Source organism: Brachyhypopomus gauderio, chromosome 17 (genome assembly GCF_052324685.1).
Source record: "Brachyhypopomus gauderio isolate BG-103 chromosome 17, BGAUD_0.2, whole genome shotgun sequence".
Classification (NCBI taxonomy): Eukaryota; Metazoa; Chordata; class Actinopteri; order Gymnotiformes; family Hypopomidae; genus Brachyhypopomus; species Brachyhypopomus gauderio.
Genome location: NC_135227.1, coordinates 8,327,641 through 8,346,897, shown reverse-complemented (window position 1 = coordinate 8,346,897; position 19,257 = coordinate 8,327,641). Strand labels below are relative to the sequence as shown.

Below are 19,257 nucleotides of genomic sequence, written 5' to 3'. Positions count from 1 at the left end.
TTTATTAAAATAATAGTATAATAAATATTAATATAATTGTATAAAGAATAGAAATTAGCTGAGGTCGAATCTTTTTCAGATATTTTGGTTATATAGTCAGAACTGCCTTTGTTAGAGAAAAGAGCTCCTACCCTTTTGATATGCTGTACCACTTCATTAACATATGATCTGTTTATCTCAAGCTTTTCCCTGGAAGCACACACAATTAGTTCATTTGATTTACAAAACAACAACAAACAAAAAAGAATGAAAAACATTTGGATGGATATCTTGAACTGAGATGATAACACTTCTGAGTGATGGTGATCTGTGTTACAAGTAAACCAGAAAAATATTGAACCTGATATTTCCACTTGGTTGTTTAAAAAGTGAACATTTTATGTAGCAAGATTTTATTGGAAAACATTTCTACATGGAGTGGTTATTCACAAATTGAAACTGTGATTCTAGGAGACACTCAGTCTTTCACTGCCATCTAGTGGACATTTTAATGCCCTGCCATATATCCTTGACAAGACTGGCATGTCAAGGGAGAAGCTCCACTACAGATTCTACAAATAATTTTTCTCACAAGCAAAAATGTTTTAGATTTTTCATAAAGACAGAACATTTCTTTATTTGTAAATGTCTGAATGTGTTTTAAAACGGCACATGCACGCGCCCAGGGAAGGCAAGTAGTCCACCTACTCTTCTGTCAAGTGTTTGTCTTTGGATTTAGCCTCATTGAGCTTCTCTTGTCTTTTCTTGTCCATTTTCTTTTTCAGTTCTTTCTTCTCTCTGTAGACATAAAGACATTGCTATATTTGAACAATATTTGACTAAAGAGGGTGTCATTTTTCTCACATTCATCTTATTTCACACTTACTTTTCACATAAGTCTTTTAGTTTCTTAATTTGGCTGCTCTGACTCTCCTCGGCCAGGAGGGTGAGTTTCTCCATCAGCTGTGTGACACATACAGCAAAACAACTGTCAACTATTTAACGTTCCATCATCAGATCTTTATTATCCACAAACAGACTCAGTAAAAATAATACTCTCAAAACTGGCACACAAGTAACGTGTGAATGTATGTTTTATGGCCAGACTTTTATCTCTTTCTCTTTTGTGTTCTCTTCAGGACCATGAAGGGCTACTCCAGCTCAGCGGGACATGGGTGTGGGGAGTGTGTGTGTGTGTGTGTGTGTGTTGTCTGCTCACACCTGTTTGATGTGCTCTTTCTTCAGGTACTTCTCACTGTAGTACTGCTCCTGCCGCAGGTTGAGCAGCTGTTGCTGCTGCTGGTCTTTGAGCTCAGCCAGCTTCTGTCCGCTCTCCTGGTCCAGGTTGGCCAGCTCCTGCTCAAAGAAGGAGGCGCCGCGCTCCGGGCTGGAAGAAAGGCACCTGCGGAGAGGAAGGAGGACTGAGTGGGAGGGGCGGCGTGTGAACAGGGTCGGGGAGGGGGAGGGGCGAACAGACGATGCAGACCTACCTCTTCTTACCATCTCTCTTTGCAGACTTCTGCAGCACAGACCTCCTGCGGAGGTAGTCGTGCTGGAACTCGTTGTACTTGGCCGTGTGCTCCTTGATGAGCTCTGTGGTTTTCTTGTGGTGCTTCTTCACCAGGTCTTTCATTTCTTTATAGTGTCGCCTCTGCTCCCGGACAAACACCTTCTGCTGCTTCAGCTCCTCTAACGTGTGGGCCTCCATCTCTACGACCGTACACAGCTGATTAAGACTTACATTCAACTGACCTGCAAGATGGACATCTCGCATATTCTCATTCTGGATCAGACCTCTAAATAGGCTTTTTGCATACTAAAATGCTTAACACAAAGGACAAAGAAAGCATATGTGAGTTAATATTTCATTCACCATGAATATTAATTTTTATTCAGCATACAAGCTGATGCCACATTTACAATATATAACATTTAGTTTCTGATATTCAGATCTTTCAGCTTCTAATACAAAAAGTCACTAACCAGTGAGGACACTATGTATAAGATCTTCAGTCTTTGCTGCTGGTTTAGCTGATCCTGAAAGTGCACACACACACACGCACGCACACACACGCACACACACGCACACACACACAGACCTCAGGAGATAAGCTTTGTGAATAATCGTATAATTTGATGTTCTCAATGGGATGTTAATTTTGCTCTTGCAAGCCAATGGAAACTCCAGACCAGAGTGCTGCATGCCCTGTGCTGCATGGTGGTAGGAGACGGAGGTGTTCGGGGCTGTTACCTGTGGCCTGGGGCAGCGGGGAGAGCTGAGACGCCGGTCTAGGGGCAGCGCTCGGACCGTGACTCAGACCGTTCTCCACCGGGGCTGGTTTGGGCTCACTCTTAACCTCTGATGCCTGCTCATGCCCCGCCTCAGTCTGACAAGCAGAAGAGGTGAGAAGAAGTAGAGACACGAGCGTATTCTCACCATATACACATACATACAGTTATCTCCCTCTGTTAAGCCACAGCACACGCACACTGAGGTGAAGGTGAAGAGAACTGCGGCAGGTGTGAAGTGACACTGACTACTTGGGTTCAGTGTGAAGCGCGCCCTACCTCGTTGAGGCCCTACCTCTTTGGCCTCCTTCTCCTCCTCCCCCTCTTCTAACGTAAGAGCTGCTAGCTGCTTGGACCTCTGCTCCATGAGGTTGACGTATCTAATGGGGTTCGAAAGGGCCTCTATGACATCTGTTTCAATGACAAACGCACAGTCAGTCTTTGCAAACATGGCACATATCCCACAGTCAGACAAGGACAGCTGTTTCAGGTCAAAACATTCCCTGTGTACACAGAAAAGCCGGTGCATCGTCCCCTGCATCCACACTGACATCCCTGTTCTTTTCTGGGCTGTGTCTTAAGAGCGTTATCATCTGTGCCACTGACGTCAATGAGCCCACTCTAACAGGACCTGAGTCACGGTCAAAAAGAATGTGCAAAATGCTGTTGAAAAGGTTACTGTTGTAAGCCCCAGTGGTGTAACACTCTTTAAGTGAAGTGCTGCATTCTGGCTCCCTGACGGTCTCAGGACTGTGTCCCACCTTCAGGCTGTAAATGAAGACCACTGCCACCCTCATCCCCGCAGAAATGTGCACGCACACTGCAGTTTAACAAAAGCTTTCCAGAGTTAGGTGGGCAATTACTGCACGCTAATTCGATACTACTACGAATTACCTGCAAATGTATCTGGCACATAATCTTTCACTTCAATATACACGAACAGAGCTGGAAGGGCGAGAGACTGGTTCTTCTCATTCCTCAGTCCAATGTACCGATAACCTGAAACGGAAAAAGCGCACACAAAACCCCCATGTCGCCATGTCGACTTATCGTGTAATCGCATAGGACTCTGGGCCGGGAATGAAATGCCCACCTGGTCGAATGGCTGACACTGGAATTAGCCGATGGCCAATGAACTTCCCGCCTTCCTCAAACACAGCTATTCTCAGAGAGGCAAGAGTAGGCAGCACCACCTGGCGCACAAGACAACAGAATGATTTCATGGTTATTTTGGATGTTACGCTGCAGCTCAATGTCATTTCCCGGTCAGGCTGCTGAACACTCAGAGGTTGACGCACTTTTTTGAACACGATGGGCTCTTCGTCCCACACAGGGTTGATGGCGTTGTTCTGGGATGTCTTTGTTTTAAACGCTTTTCGTCTCGTGTCGACTGGAAGGCCAAACATATCGATCTCAACATACACTCCCACTTTTTTATCAGTAAGAAACTGTCCTGATATGATCTGTGGAAAACAGCAATGACAGAAATTACTAAAACAACAAAGAAAATGGAGGGTGTGTACATTCGTGGAATGTATTTTAGTGTGTACATGTTTGTATATATGTATGTATGTATGCAGTGTATATCTGTACGGATGTATGTATATATGCATGTGTGTGTCAATGAACGGCTAAATGAGACTTAATTGGTGCTGACAGTAAGCCAGACATCTTGTGGTATTAGAATGTGTTACATCAGCTTCATTCCTTAATATATAAAGGCTCAAAAATGTTGATGTTAAAGCATAATGAGTCACTTTTACTATCGATGGCCAGATTTTTTTTCCTACAATTATAGAAGATTTCCTGTCAATATTCACTATAATTCAAATATTTCTACCTTTCTACAGATACATACAAATGTTCAGTTATTAGATTCAATATCATTGTTATTTAACAAATTAAAAGTACCAAGCCAATGAAATGCAGTGTGGAGTTCATTGTACAGGTAACAAGTAACTCAGCCCTTGAGTAATTCATTAATTAAAGATTAATTTTTTGTTTTACTCTACTCTCTATTACACTAAGCAGTGCAATGTTTCAGTCATGCAGGAAAAAGGACAGTCGTATTCTGAAACTCCCACTGGGTCTGGTGTCCTCACTCTTCCAGAATGACTGACTCAATTTCAGAATTCAGGCCAAGCAAGCGCAGGAGTTTGTTTACAAAATGAACTCATTCAATAAAACACACATATCTAACCTTTATGGACAAGGTGTTGGCTACAATCCCATCCACGGTGCTCTCTGTGAAAGGGTCAAAGTGCTTGTCGGGCCGTCTCATGAACTCTGGCTTGAGTCTGTAACCACTCTTCCCATTATACTCAAACATGCCCAGGTTCAGCTGCATGGCCAGATCTGGTGGAGCGGAACAGACAGAGTAGAACATGGAGCACAGAGAGAGTGGACCGTTTCCCTGCAACTGCACACCATGATTTTACATAATTAGAAGGCAGCTTATGTTCGGTGGCATTTTATGATGGAATCATTTACCAACTGTCTGAAAGTTTAGCGCCACCAACTGGCAGCCTGCATTCCAGAACACTTGAGGCATGTAGTTGGAGGAGTCCACGCGGGTTCCCTTAGGGTAGATTCTGCTCAGCTGAAGCTTGTTATATCTTAAATCATTCGATTAAGGGTAGAAATAAGTCTTTTACACAAATTCAATTTCCTCAAGATCTGTTGAAGTCAGCATGACTGTGTTTAAATGCAAATCCAGGCAAATTTCCAAAACGTAGAGGCGCAGGTGATAAGAACGAGATAACGCTAGCTAATGTCAAGTTGGAGCAACCAGATAAGCACAGTGTGCTTTGTAAATCATTCCACCTAATAACTGACTCACTGACACATCATTAAATGGAACCCTTGCTTTTGTCTGCTGTGCCTTTAATTCACTATGATCAGCCAATGTGCACGACAGATCTGATTATTTAGGTCACAAGTAGGGCATAAAAAATGGATGCACTCGTCCTCATTTCTAAACATGTGTCTAATCATCAGTTACCAATATGGGTTACTGCAGAAATGCCCTTATTAAGGCACAGAGCCACATAAAGACCAAAGGGCCAGTGCATTAATGCTGCATGAGATAGATGCTCCACAAACTCCACAGGAGTTTTGGTGAGTTGCTCCAGGGCTTTGGTCTCCACAAACGACGACATCTGATAACTGCGGTTCACTTCTGGAAACAGAAGAATAACGCAGCAGAAGGATCAGAATTTGATCAGAACCAAAAGACAGAACCAAAACCACAAGGTTCCAAACTAAGTGCAGCCCTGCTCACTTTTTGAGGTCTCAAAGGAGTGGAACTTTGTGGGTTGGATGTAATTGACCAGAGTGGACATCTCCTCCGTGGCAAAGGCCTCGGCACCTGCAGTCCCCTGGGAGAAGTGGACACAGGTGCATCAGCTGCCGTGCGCTACAGGACATCAGGCCTTCTATGAGAATACCGAGTCAGCCCGCGTACCTCATCCATGGACTTCTTGCAGTCATCGTCGTCTTCGTCATCATCGTCGTCGTCATCTGCCTCCACTTCTGCTGGAGCTGGAGAAGAGATCATCATTAAAAAACAAGATTAGCTTGGTTGCATGTCTGATGTTCTCCTGTACAAAGTGAGGTACAGCTTAGGCAGAGAGGCAGGGCCCGTTCCTTCCTGATTATTTAATCCGGAGAAAACATTCTCCGCCGGATACATACAGACATGCATGCTTGATCTTCTAAAACAGCTCAAAATCCCTGCACCTGCACTCTAGAATGGCAAACCCATAAGCATTAACATTGTGCGCTCTTCCGCATACACACCACCAGGTGGCACTATAAGGATAAGAAACAAGACCGAAGAACAACTGCACCTGAAGCAGATGGCAGCTTGAAACCTAGAGAACACTACCCTCTCCACCACTTTCGTCCCACCTCCCACTTAGAACCAGGGCCGAGACTTTAAAGCCACGAAGGCGTGGTTACCTGCTGGGCCAGCACTGGGGGAGGAAGGCTCGAAAACACTGGAGGAATCGCTGTTGGTGTTGGAGGCTTGCTCCGACAACTTCTTCTTTGTGCTCCCGTCAGACGGCTTCGGGTGGGACTTTTTGTTCTTGACAAGGATCTTTCCCATGAGGTCATGTGGGCTCGGCAGGGGAACCCCTGACTCCAGCTGAAAGATTTATGAGCCAGAAAGTACCATTACCTGACACTCACCTTCCCATCCTGTGTTTGTACATGTGTGAGAATGCCAGGGGACAGAGTGGAGAGCGTTCTGAGCACTGGGTACGTACAGGATATTTCTCAAGTGGCTCAGTCAAAAGAGCATCTCCAAAGATTGATCGGCAGTACTCCGCCATCTTGGCTTGTTGCTTTGGACTGTGATTATTTACAAAGAGATTTTTGTTGTCCATAAAAACTCATCACAAAATGACAAAATTGACCATTAAAATTAGATGCATCGACTAGCAGGCATGTATTCATCAACAAAGCAATTTCATCTCTTTTTTTCCCCGAATTATATTACTCCGTCTGTCTTATGAAAACCCCCAATCAGTATAAAGAGCTGTCACTTTGGTGTGCCACATTTTCTATGCATGCATCAAAGAACTGTAGAGACGTCTCAGGCATCAACTGTGCCTGACATCTCAAGAGAAATGACTGAAAACAAATTATGCATTACAGGGTCCGCTATAATCACTCTACTCCTTGTTGCCATAGCTGCAATCAGCTCTTAGTGTGGATGACACTGGTAGTCCAAGGCAAAAGGTAAGAGGCAGCCCAGAAGCGGACTGTGTGACGTAGCCACTCACGAGTCTACGTGGTTCTCGAAGGACAAGATGATAGGAAAAGGGGAGGTTTTAAAGGCACATTCAGCAATGGCCTCAATTACTTCCTGAAAGAGAGTAGATTGATTTGAATTGGGTTAGTGGAGAGAGCAGAATCATCAGCTAAACTCATTCCTTATATGCTCAATTAATCCCAGCCAAAGGAGATTGATTTCAGTGTAATAAACTCAACTGAAGATTCATTCTTTATTACTGTCATCTTTGGGTCAGTAACCGCTAAGATAAAACCCCTTTGCATTTGGATCAGATCGATTTAGGATAAAATGTCATACGAGTGGTGCGGGAGGCATAGTTCATGTGTGTGAGAGGACCCGGCTTGCCTTAAAGGAGATCTCGGAGGTCATGGTGAAGCCGTGCGTGATGACGGGCTCCTCCTCGGCCGTGCGGCCCTTCCAGCAGTCCAGCTCCACGCAGCGGCAGCCAGAGAGCAGCACCTGCCTGTACATCTCCACCGAGGAGTTCCCCGCCAGCTGCCCCGCTGAGGAGCACACGCACCAAACGTTCAGAAAACTGAGCTGACGAATATGTGGGGTGCTAACGGACCCACGGAGGCGCGGTTTCAGGGGGTAAGTCTGAGCTGGTCGTATGAGACGGTGCATCTAGTGGGACAAGGCGGAGGTTTGATGGACACGGACGCACCTGTGAGGTAAGTGTTGTGGGAAGAGTTGATGAAGTAGTGGGAAAGAGGTAAGGTCATGTCTTCACTCTGGTCTAGTTTCTCCGGTGGAAGGACACCGTTCTCATCACTGCTCAAATACCTGGAAAAGCCCTCCACTGAGATCTGTCCTGTAACACAGCATGGGGACACACACATTTCATCAGCCCTAGCATCAGCCCTACCATTAAATGGAGAAGTTTCAGAACTTGTGATGTGGGAGTGACATGGTGTGGCCGCCAGAGTCAGCCAAGAAAATCCTCACTACACACTACATCAAATGAGCCGGTTCACACCCATTCACACAGCCATTTTTGCACCTAAAGTAACAACCTGTCTGATTGAGGAAATTAGTGCTAGAATTGCAAACAGGCATCAAATTAAACATGAGCTGCAAGACCTGTGTTCCCTCAACAGCCAGCATGCTTGTAGGAAACACACTCCGAGATGGGTGTCCCCTGTGACAAATTCTCACCAGCAGTTTACATTAATTAAAGCTGTTCTTCACAGAGCTCCAAAGGTAATTAACCGTGGCCCTTTTGTGGAATCAGGGAAGCAGCACACAGCAACACTACATGAAGTGTTTCCGAGTAATCTCAGTGGGGCTGCCCCTGTCACTGTCACACAGGCAGTCAGGCTTTGGTTTGCACAGGCAGTCAGGCTTTTGGTTGGAGAAGAAACAAACCCACCTTGCTATCCCTGGAAAAGGGGAGTGTAATGGATTTCAAAGACTGTAATTACTGTGCTCAGCTGAAAGTTAGCAATTGTCTTGTCAGCGGCGGAGGATAAATGGTAAAACGCAGCATTCAGATCATATCTTTTGCCAAAAATGATTCACATCCAGTTAAGGGCACGGAGATGTCAATATGATGTCAACATTAAATGATAATGGCTGTATTGATGGTCTCGTGTATGAAATGGCTTTGGACACAGTGCATCCCCACAGGAGAAGCACAGCTCACAGGACGCGTCAGAAGCCACCCCTGTGGCTAGCGCAAAAACGTCTGCACTCCACACAAATCCTGAAACTTGCTTTAGGCAGCCCATGTAACTACTGCTTCACCGCTGGTGACAGTGGGCTAGGGGGATATTTTATATTCTGTATGACAGCAGGGTGTCATGGTGGCAGCACAAGCTAAAGAGCTTAATGATCACTCTCATCTATCACCATCTCCAGCCTCTCCAGGCTAAATATGCCTAATCAGTCAGCTGTCACAGGCCAAGCGTCTTCCTCATGTGACCATCCAGTGACCAGATCCCCCAGTCTGCCAGCCGGCCTGCCTGCTGCTCCATAGACATTAACCTCCTCAGCTGCAGCGTTGGAAGAGATGGACTGCATCTCAGGAGTTACTGTTGCTATGGTAATGAAACTAAGGGAAAGGCGAAGAAAATGCATGAAAATGTTAGTTTGTAGCAACCAGAGAGAGGCAGGAGCAGATTTAGTACTGCAGCGTTTGCAACGTTCAAAGCAACAGGGAAGAATCACATTTGTGGAGCTATTAATGAGGAAGAGAGAATTGCTGTGAAGAGGTATTATGTGGGATTCACAGAGGTGCAACAAAGCCACCCTGGGCATTCATATTAAACTATGAGACAAGGTGATGAACTTCAGAGAAGGATACGCCACTCCCTCATATAAAGTAAGAACACAATACCAGAAAATGTTGTAAACAGCCAATAACTGAAAAAATGGTCTAAATAAGAGAATTAAAGGCTAGCGTATATTTGAATGTATTTTCAGAAGCAGTGTGTACATTAAATTGAACATTTAACAGAATAAATATTGCAATGTTTTCAGATACCATGTCACCAGCACTAGTAACCAGGCACACCCAAGCATATTGTTTGTTATATAGTGTTGTGCATGACACCCTGACATCTCAGGCTTGCCTGGCCCGAGGTGACATCAGAGACGGGCTGAGACAGGGACCCACCTCTGCACATCACGTCTTGGTTGGGCTCGAACTTCTCCATGAGCAGCTGTGTCTGCTCAGCCTTCAGGGGTGGGTACAGGATCTCGTTGAGGCGTGGATCACGCTGCTTGCTATTGATGAACTCTGTCATCTGCTCCATGGTCAGATAGTTCCTCCCCTTGGCTCCACTGAAAAGAAAGAAATATGAAGATGGTTTTCCTTTACAAATATTAGCTTCCACATTTGCCCCACCCACAGTGAAAACCAATCATGAATGCTCAGAACAAAGTAACAACTTACAGGTCAGCAAAGATTTGGTTGATTTCAGGTCGGGGACAGAGGTGTGCAATAAACGATTTGTAAATATCGGGGGCGAGGTCATCAAGGGGAATAGAATCATTCTGCACAAACATGAACAAGAAGGAAGCCAGTCAGACATTGATCAATGTGTATGCATTTATCCCCATATATCACACTAACCATGTACCAACTCCCTATTGAACACAGCAGCATCTAAGGGTCTGGGTGCTGTCTCATCTAAGGGTCTGAGTGCTGTCTCATCTAAGGGTCTGGGTGCGGTCTTATCCGTCAAATATGCAAACCAATGAATCATGCATATGAGTCAAAGCATCAATAAGGCTAGACTTCAAAAAGAGGCTCAGCTCCTACATTAATGCCATTCTGTCCAATATTAATAACAGTTAAAAGCTCTAACCTGCCCTTCACATTAATTAGTGCTTTTTTCCAAGTCTAGGGACCATCCAGTTAATTTGACTTGAAATCAATTGGATCATTTTAACAAATCCAATAATAAACAAAGTAGTCAGAGTACAAACATTAGTCAGTGTCATCTCAATGCTGTCTCAGATTTGTCACTACCCAGTAAACATTCAAAATGTTCAAGTGGAGCAGTCAGTCTCAAAAGCCACAGCAAGGCCCAAGGCCGACTCATGCTTAGATGGTTAAGAAATGAAGAGATCCAGGGAAAAAAGAGCTGAGGCAGTGTGTGTGTGTGTGTGTGTGTGTGTGTGTGTGTGTGTGTGTGTGTGTGTGTGTGTGTGTGTGTGTGTGTGTGTGTGTGTATTTGTGCGTGTGCATGCATTTGTGCATGTGTGTATGTGTGAGTGACTCATGGACGAGGTCATGGGAACTACACTATGGGTTTTCTGGGTTTTTTTCTTTCTTTTTTCCTCCAGTCACCTCAGGCCTTTTAACTTTATGGATTAGATACTGACATTTTCTGACACTTCTCCAGCCTAGGTTTACCACAATACTAATACTAATAACACTACTACTACTACTACTACTAATACTAATAATAAGTTACAAATTGTTGTTACATAGATTGATAGTTACGAAGACTAAAAAATGCAAATCGCCACAGATCCAGAAAGGTAGCATACCTGATGATGTATGATTCACACAATATATTATAATCTGCCATAGACGAGGCTTACAGAGACACAATATCATGCTATGGACATACAAGCAATTAACATTACTGAGAACTGAGAAATCAGACTGAGAGTCTCTGAGGTTACATACGCTATTCATAGTCTCTGAAGTCACATATGCTATTCATTAAATGATGCATCACCAAGCTGATCCCTCAGGCATGCCTCTACACACTTATTGGTTATGGCGATGCAGTCACTTCCTGTTCCGTGAACCCGTGCCATCTCTCAGCAGGAAGCTGGAGTGATTAGCTAAGCATATGCCCACCCTGCCGGAAGGAAGATTACAGCTCTCCAACGCCGTCTCCACACGCTTCCGGTCCGCCGTGAACATGCGAAATATGCTACAGAAACGAGAGGTCATAATCAGGGGCAACCCATGGCCACTGCGTATCATTATCTGTATGGCTAACGCTATCACGAGGAGTGAGAACCTTTAGCCCGTGTCTGGTGACTTACTTCTTCACGGGAATACGCCCCTCCTGGTTCGGCTGTAGTTTCAGTCTCGTGTAACTGATTTCAGAGAGAGAGACAAAACTAGCTATTTAAATGCAACCCTTTAAATGGGAACTCAAACCAAAGCATAAATGCACAAAAAATTATACGATAAAAAGCTTACAGTACAGATAAGTAACAGCATTGTGAATAAAGCATTAGCAGAATGGCAGTGTAAATGCACTCGTGCAGAATGGTGCTCCGAGGTTAATAGTCAGGTGTGAGGAGCTCTCAGCCACCGTCCTACTGCACCCCAAGCCAAGCTGGTGCCGTGAACATGGGCTGGTCTGATGGTGCTTACGCTTTTTCCAGGCTGGGCTCTCTGTTCATGTTCTGGGCTAGCAGGTTGGACGCCAGACTAAACAACTCCTCTGCCCACTCCTACATGGATAACAAAAGAGGCAATATCCATTAAAATAGGTCAAGTGCTCCTCCTGACAACGTTCCGCACAAATATCTCAATGACAAAAATACAACGTTGGTGAATATTTGCCAGCCTGTGAAGGGGCGTCTGAATGACTGAAATGATAGCTGTGCCGTGACGTGCTGTGATGGCACTCACCTTTGCCACTTCCTCCTGGAAGGCCATGAAGTTCAGATAGGTGATGTTGACCATGTCGGGCCCCGTCACCACTGTCAGCATCTTGTTTTCAATGCGCCCCACGAGGTTCCCGACATCTAGTAACTCTCGCAGCTTGGCTTCCTGGAGACAGACAAAGGTCTTAATTTTAATCTTAATCTTGCCTGTTAGGGTTACAGTTAGAAGATCAATAACAGACAGTGTTTGCAAACAGCTGTGATGAATATGCAGTGTTATATGCAGTAATTTTTATTTATTTAGATTTTTTGCAAATCAATTATTTTATTGTATAAGACAATTAAAAGGTTTACAGTGTTAGAATACAATGACAAAATCTCTTGAAACAGCTACCCAGAAACCTATACCATCGAGCCATGTTGGCTATGACCACAGTGATAAAGCAGACAACACCGTAGGACATCTCTCTCTCTCTTTCTCTCTCTCTCTCTCTGTCTCTCTCTTCCCTGATCTCACTCCCTCTCTCTGCTCACTTCAACAAAGAATCTGGAGATGGAAGAAAGTCTTTGGTGGACTGGCTCCACTGGAGCTGCCAGGTGAGGCTCTTGGGGAGGGGGATTTAATTGGTGCTTCTACCGCTTGTTGTGGGGGCCCCTGAATAAGGAGGAGGGCCCTGTTGCCTGGGGTGACATGCTGGTGGTGGAGAGAGAACAGGCAGGGGTTGAGCTGAGGGCTCATTACTGCAGAGAATTGAAGCCTGGCTTTAGGTGTGAGCACAACGCCGCGTCCTCCCTCCTCTATGAGCAGCACAGCTCGGGGATGCTGGGGTGGGGGGCAGGGGGGGGGGGGGGGGCAGCGTCCCACTGGCTCAGACTCAATCCGCTCCAGCACGGCAGGCTGTGCAACAGGAGCACCGGGCCCTGCTACCGAGAGATCGTCACAATGCAGTGCGGTGACTTTCCAATCAGGCGATGATTTTCTACGGCACGGCCGAGTAAACGGCTGAACAAATACAATTAAGTACAAAAAGTCTGAGACTGGAGATTCTGGTTGGATGAGCACATGGTGATGAAACTGCAGGAAGCCCAAACAAAGGCCTTGTCACCCCAGCTACAACACAAGCAGAGCAGGACAAAACATAGACACCCTTCAGTCTTTAGCACAAATCAACAAAACATGCAACCATTATCTAAACAATCTGACATATTTGACTATGGTGAAGCGTTCTCCAGACAGAATGACCATCACTGACCACACGAAATGAGGCTACATGGCGTAAAGCATTCCGGAGACGCTGGTGGTGAGTCAGCCAGAACTGAACTGGGAGCTTTGCAGACAACCAGAGTTCACTTCTCATTCTGACTCATATCTCAGTTTTGACGCATCTCTGCATCCAATTCTCTGAATTTTACACATGAATTCAGTGCAGATTGATGAAAACAGGATGGAGAGACTTTACTTCCTGGGTTTTCCTCTACAGTCGCAGGTCTTTGCCCACACTTATTTTTTAAACCATTCAGCTTCTCTGATGCCCATGCCGACTGCTGAACTTATATCGTACACTGTTAGATATTAATGAGGAATATTTTAGATGATATTTGTGCTTGTTTATGTCTATTTGATCTTGGTTCTTGTTTATGTGTACACTCCAGCAGACACGATCTCCACTTACGTGCGCCAGCACTCTTATTTATGTCAAGATGAAGCTATTCTTCACAGTGCAGATCTGAGATGTTAATATCACTGGTATTAGTACATAAATTAGCTTTCTAAAATGTTTAGGTGGCTATGCACAGACTGAATGTTTATTCATAATATCAATATAATCTCAGGTTTAGCAATTTATAGTAATATGCAGGTTATGGAAGACACAGCAACACTACAGGCAGAACACGGTCATATTGGAGAACACTCCAGAAAAACCCATTATAAACTGGCAAGACAGATTTTGTTAGGAGTGGTGTAAACCCTGGATGTGGGTTGGCTGGTAAGCTCTTAGGTTCCTTGACATCTTAAGCTCCCAGTTTCCTTGATGCTTTAAGATGCAAGCTAAGTAAAACCATTATGTGTGGTGGAACAAGTTTTACATGTTTAGGGCAAATACTGATGAGAGCTGGAAAGAAATGCATTGGATTTAGAATGACCTGCAAATCAATAACTATGAAGTTATTCATTCACTAAGGAAGGGGAAAAATTGTCTTTAGTGGACTGAAGTGGATTTTATAGATAACCATGCAGTCAGACTTCACACTCTCAGTGCACAAGGACATACAGTATATCTACCAGAGCTAATATACACCACTGTTTAATTCACTGGGTAGAAGTCAAACACAGCCATTCCTGACCCCTGTCTCTGAATCTGTCTTTAAACCTGTCTCTCACCTCACCACCCTGTCTCTGAACCTGTCTATGGCTCTGTCTCTGACCCCTGTCTCTGACCTGTGTCTATGACTCCTGTCTCAGAATCAGCCTCTGACCACCGTCTCTGAAACTGTCTCTGACTTCTGTCTCTGAACCTGTCTCAGACCCCTGTCTGTGAATCAGTCTCTGAGCCCTGTCTCTGAACCTGTCTCTGACTCCTGTCTCTGAACATGACTCTGACCCCATCTCTGAACCTTTCTCTGACCCCTGTCTCAGACCCCTGTCTGTGAATCAGTCTCTGACCCCTGTCTCTGAACCTGTCTCAGACCCCTGTCTCAGACCCCTGTCTCTGAACCTGTCTCTGACCCCTGTCTGTGAATCAGTCTCAGAACCTGTCACTGACCTGTCTCTGTATCAGTCTGAACCTTCCTCTGACCACATGTGTAGCAAATATATGGCAATCAGTGATTCTCCTCACTACACCAGGGAGAACGTGGCGGAGGCGAGACGAGACGCGACGAGGTGCAGTACGTGTTGCCGTCTTGCCCTCGCTCAAGACCACCGCCCCCATGTTGCACGGCCTTCCTCCCTACCTCATTAGCTCTTGTGCCTGTGGCTTTGGTCACACACAGGGAGCCTTTCCACCAGGGTTTCTATGGCAACAATCCATCAAGGCGCCGCATCCTCTAGGAACTAGGTTTCGCCAAACGTTTAGCGACCACAAGGCTCCGTGGCGGCTCGGGTTGGACCAGCACGACGAGCTTCGCACGCAAGGAAAATGGCTGGAGCGTGTCTGTCTTTCCCTGTCACCACAGCAAACTGACTACCTGTCCCCTATGACAGGATGCGGGGTACTCATTTAGCAGATACCCTCATTATAGCAATTCAGTGATACGAGCACAATTAATTTTGCCACTGAACAAATCTAACTGATGACTGCTCTTTTTCAGAGTGGGAGGTAAAGAGCATCCGTTGCTTTTGTGCGATGGTGGGTTATGAATGTTGACGGGCTCTGCAAACTGAGTGGCAGTTCTGCACGCATCGTTCTCTGGCTAAAAATACATGACACAATGGTTTCCATCATGGGGGACATATGTCTGCAACACCATATACTGCACTCTCAGAAAAATGGTGCATATCTGAAATATAAATCATAAACCTGGGCCAAGCAGCTATGGTAAAAAATAAATAAATAAATAAAAAAGATAGCAAGATGAGTCTTAAAGCTCATTCAGCTTTGACATCCCCACTGACATTCAGGCTCTCCTCTCCTCTAGACGCGTGTCAACAGATGGGCCGGCCTGATTTCACGGCAGTGATGTTGAGCTGCTAATCTTCCTAGAGGCACTTTCTGCTCGAGATGAAGTGGGCAGGAACGGGACCGGCGGCTACTTCCCATGTGCTTCTCCGGCCCGCTGCCTGACAGACCTGCCACTTGCTGGGCTGAGGACAAGTGGCTTTGTGCCCAGGCACCAGAAAGTTACTGACCAGACATGGCGTCTTTTTGAGAACTGGGAATAGCACTGCAGCACAGTGAATTTGAGATTATACATAAACATACAAGCAGGATTTGTACTTTTCTGGCACTTGTGTCAGTGAAAGCCATTGGTAGTGGCCCATATGTTCATTATTAGGCTACCAGTAGCAACGACATTACCAAAGCACCAGTGGCTCTTCAACAGATGGGTACAAATAAACAACCTACTACTTAATCCAAGATGTGATTTGTAATACTGCCTTAAGAGGACTCATATATATTTGTGAGATAAATCTCTTTCCCCAGTTTCCATTTCTAAATAAAATTATTTTCTGTTACGTCTTTGTTGGCTGAGATAGGCGCTGCATTAGGAATACTGAGATACGGAGATGCTTTCACAGAGAAAGGCAGACATTACCAGAAAATGGCTCGTCTTGGTATCTGATTATGCATCGATTTACCACAGACTCAAACTGATCAAGTTAATGAACCTCTTTTCAATTTTCACACCATAAAATGAGCTTTATGACAGACAAGCGGAACAAGAAATGGTGTGTTGTCTCTGAACATAATAGCAATAAACGTAATGTGCAATCGTGGGCTAAAACCACATTCAGACCAAATGGTTCTCTATTACAACCATACAATGCCTTTGGGAATAAGAGAAGTAATTAGAGCTGGGGATCTCAGCATTGCACTTCCCACTGACTGGAATCATCTCCTCCATCAGCACGTATGAAGATAACATGCCCGAAACCCTTCCTCCGTGCTCGGTGTAAGCCTGTCTCTATCGCACTCCACATGGCATGTTTGATTAAGTGCTGAGTAATATGCTGGATCACGCTGGACGCGTTAACTCCAAAAGCATCTTGGGTCTCCGGATGTGAGACTCAACCTCTGGTTAATTTGGCTCCTTCTCCAGTAGCACAGTCCTGCATGCCCTCAGGTGGCTGGCTGGGCGGCTGGTCGAGAGCTGCCGAGCTCCTTCCCACGAATGTGCAGCTCCATGATTTATCCAGACAGCTCTGGCATGGGCACAGCTCACTCCCCCGACTGCCCTGACTCAGCCCGGGCCCCTAAGCCCCCCTACGGCCCTCTGAAAGCCCTCATAGATGCTGTCTACACCGCTGTATAGTTTGCCTGTACAAAGTGAAACGGCAGGAGGTGTGTATTTGTTAGGTGTGTGTGGGGGGTACTTTTTACTTGCTTTTTTTGTATACTAGAGTACACATGTCGTGAGTCTTAAACTGAGTGATGATTTAGGGAGACATATTCTGGTTTGCCCTGGTTTGTAAAAATAGGCATATTCATTTCACATGCTTGTGGTAGTAGTAATATGCTCTCTCACTTTTGTCCTTGTCCGTTGTAATGATGTAGAATGTGCAGATAGTCCTGGTATTGGTCTTGTAATCTTACTTCTTTGGTCTGGGATGAATGCGTGTGTGTGTGTGTGTGTGTGTGTGTGTGTGTGTCTGGCTGTGAATGTAGGCTTGTGTTTGTGTGTGCATAAATCTGTGAACATTCATCTGTGTTTATTCATGTATGTGCACATGCATGTGTGTGTGTGTGTGTGTGCATGTGTGTGTGTTTGTGTGTGCGTGCATCCATGCATGCAGGGGTGTGTGTGTGTGTGTGTGCAAAGGGAAGAAAGAAGGTCCCTCAAGGAAACCTGGAAAATACTGATCCTTTTTTTAGATAAACACTGATCCTTTTTTTAGATTTGAATATGGGTCCAGATGCCTGCCTCTGGCACCTCACCCCTGATTACATAACCCATTACCCTCTTTGAAAGATTCGTATCACCCACAAGCACCATTAATCTATATTTAGTACATGAGGCAGGACATGTGGTAGGTATAATGGGCAAGGCAATATACTGCAGTCCTAATAACAGTGAACAGAAAGGTAGGTTAGTAAGGTCTGCAAAAATAAATGAAGTGACCATGACACACAGAGCACAGATAACACCCTTACCTTTGGTGTTTTGGTACATTTCCCAGTTCTTGCATCCTTGATGTAGGTGATGTCTAACAGATCTGTTTCCTGTCATGAATTAAGAACAAAAGTGTCATACATCACGTTGATCAGAGAGCCGCTTGGTGAAATGCACCATGGGAACATGACCTCCAGCAACGAGAGGCTGTCACACAGCACACGGTGTGGGTGCGTGTGGCCCAGGAGGCAGAAAGACACAGTGTTTAAAACATAACACTCAACTCAGAACTAAGCCCCGTGAATCCAATGCAGAGCCTCCAAGCGAAAACAGTCCTCAGAGAAAACAATTACTGAGAACTGAAGTCTTCCCCGCTGCTCCAGAAGAAGTGACAGTTATGACATCGGACAACCACCACCAAATGGGAGACTATCTTAACCTGACACTGTCCTCACGAAGCAGTGCCCTGAACCGCCTCGGCAGAGGAACACATTTACAAAGACATACATTATTTCAAAACTGGAACAATACTGAAAGTCAGAGTAATGTGACATATTAATAAGCATCTAGACATAATTTGCTGTTGCTTCTAGGGAATATTGAATATTATCTTTACACGTATAAATTAATATATTTTAATTATATATTCATGACATTCATACAAAATTAATGTGTTACTGAGGTTTTGAGAATATGCTCACATATTACATCAGTCTAAATTTCACAAAAGTACTGAACCCACATTGTTAGAGTCACAGATTTTGCCATTGTTAGATTTCTACATTTAAAATATGGTAAAATGTATATAGGTGGTACAGGTCCCGAACACCTTAGATACAAAAAAAAAATTTGTAAAGCAAAACCCTGTGCAGCTAGCAGGGACATCTGAGTTTTAGCCTATGTAGATTATAATACGAATAAAATGTTTAAACATACTCTTTAGTATACTGGGGTTTAAAGAAGTTTAAAAGTTAAACTCATTGTTTAATCAGAAATATGAAATTAGGATTATCCACAATGAGGAGGTTTTCTGGAAATGTAAAACATGGTGGATATAGTCCTAAATAAACGCTGGATATAGTTCTGAATAAACACAGGTTATAGTCCTAAATAAACACTGGATATAGTTCTGAATAAACACAGATTATAGTCCTAAATAAACACTGGATATAGTTCTGAATAAACACAGGACATAGTCCTGAATAAACACTGCTATACAGCCTTCAATACCAGCTTGTCTCACCACTAATAGATAAATAAATAGACAACAACTATCCGCCGCATTAAGGATGGGAGGTTGAGTAGATAATCTTACATAAGCCATAACTTTAATACCTGAC

At 44.6% G+C, this 19,257-nt stretch overlaps 1 protein-coding gene across 2 annotated transcripts in view; it reads right to left on the bottom strand.

Moving 5' to 3' along the window:
* The window catches only part of plcb1 (phospholipase C beta 1), a 36,933-nt gene that overhangs the window by 3,932 nt on the left and 13,744 nt on the right, over positions 1 to 19,257 (bottom strand). Inside the window, exons 3-30 of one of the 2 annotated variants that reach the window (XM_076978659.1) lie at positions 17,959 to 18,027; positions 12,171 to 12,311; positions 11,910 to 11,989; positions 11,573 to 11,626; positions 11,382 to 11,457; positions 9,960 to 10,060; positions 9,681 to 9,847; positions 7,731 to 7,877; positions 7,412 to 7,569; positions 7,056 to 7,138; positions 6,537 to 6,621; positions 6,229 to 6,415; positions 5,732 to 5,808; positions 5,549 to 5,645; positions 5,362 to 5,446; positions 4,759 to 4,883; positions 4,469 to 4,623; positions 3,567 to 3,731; positions 3,362 to 3,461; positions 3,163 to 3,267; positions 2,564 to 2,679; positions 2,231 to 2,366; positions 1,963 to 2,016; positions 1,470 to 1,689; positions 1,201 to 1,381; positions 866 to 942; positions 688 to 777; positions 132 to 189 (exon numbers count right to left, since the gene is read on the bottom strand). In XM_076978659.1, the coding sequence (XP_076834774.1) occupies positions 132 to 189; positions 688 to 777; positions 866 to 942; positions 1,201 to 1,381; positions 1,470 to 1,689; positions 1,963 to 2,016; positions 2,231 to 2,366; positions 2,564 to 2,679; positions 3,163 to 3,267; positions 3,362 to 3,461; positions 3,567 to 3,731; positions 4,469 to 4,623; positions 4,759 to 4,883; positions 5,362 to 5,446; positions 5,549 to 5,645; positions 5,732 to 5,808; positions 6,229 to 6,415; positions 6,537 to 6,621; positions 7,056 to 7,138; positions 7,412 to 7,569; positions 7,731 to 7,877; positions 9,681 to 9,847; positions 9,960 to 10,060; positions 11,382 to 11,457; positions 11,573 to 11,626; positions 11,910 to 11,989; positions 12,171 to 12,311; positions 17,959 to 18,027 (3,189 nt within the window). Of the gene's footprint in view, positions 1 to 131; positions 190 to 687; positions 778 to 865; positions 943 to 1,200; positions 1,382 to 1,469; positions 1,690 to 1,962; positions 2,017 to 2,230; positions 2,367 to 2,563; positions 2,680 to 3,162; positions 3,268 to 3,361; positions 3,462 to 3,566; positions 3,732 to 4,468; positions 4,624 to 4,758; positions 4,884 to 5,361; positions 5,447 to 5,548; positions 5,646 to 5,731; positions 5,809 to 6,228; positions 6,416 to 6,536; positions 6,622 to 7,055; positions 7,139 to 7,411; positions 7,570 to 7,730; positions 7,878 to 9,680; positions 9,848 to 9,959; positions 10,061 to 11,381; positions 11,458 to 11,572; positions 11,627 to 11,909; positions 11,990 to 12,170; positions 12,312 to 17,958; positions 18,028 to 19,257 lie in introns of those variants that run through there. The other variant, XR_013121893.1, reaches the window with a different exon arrangement.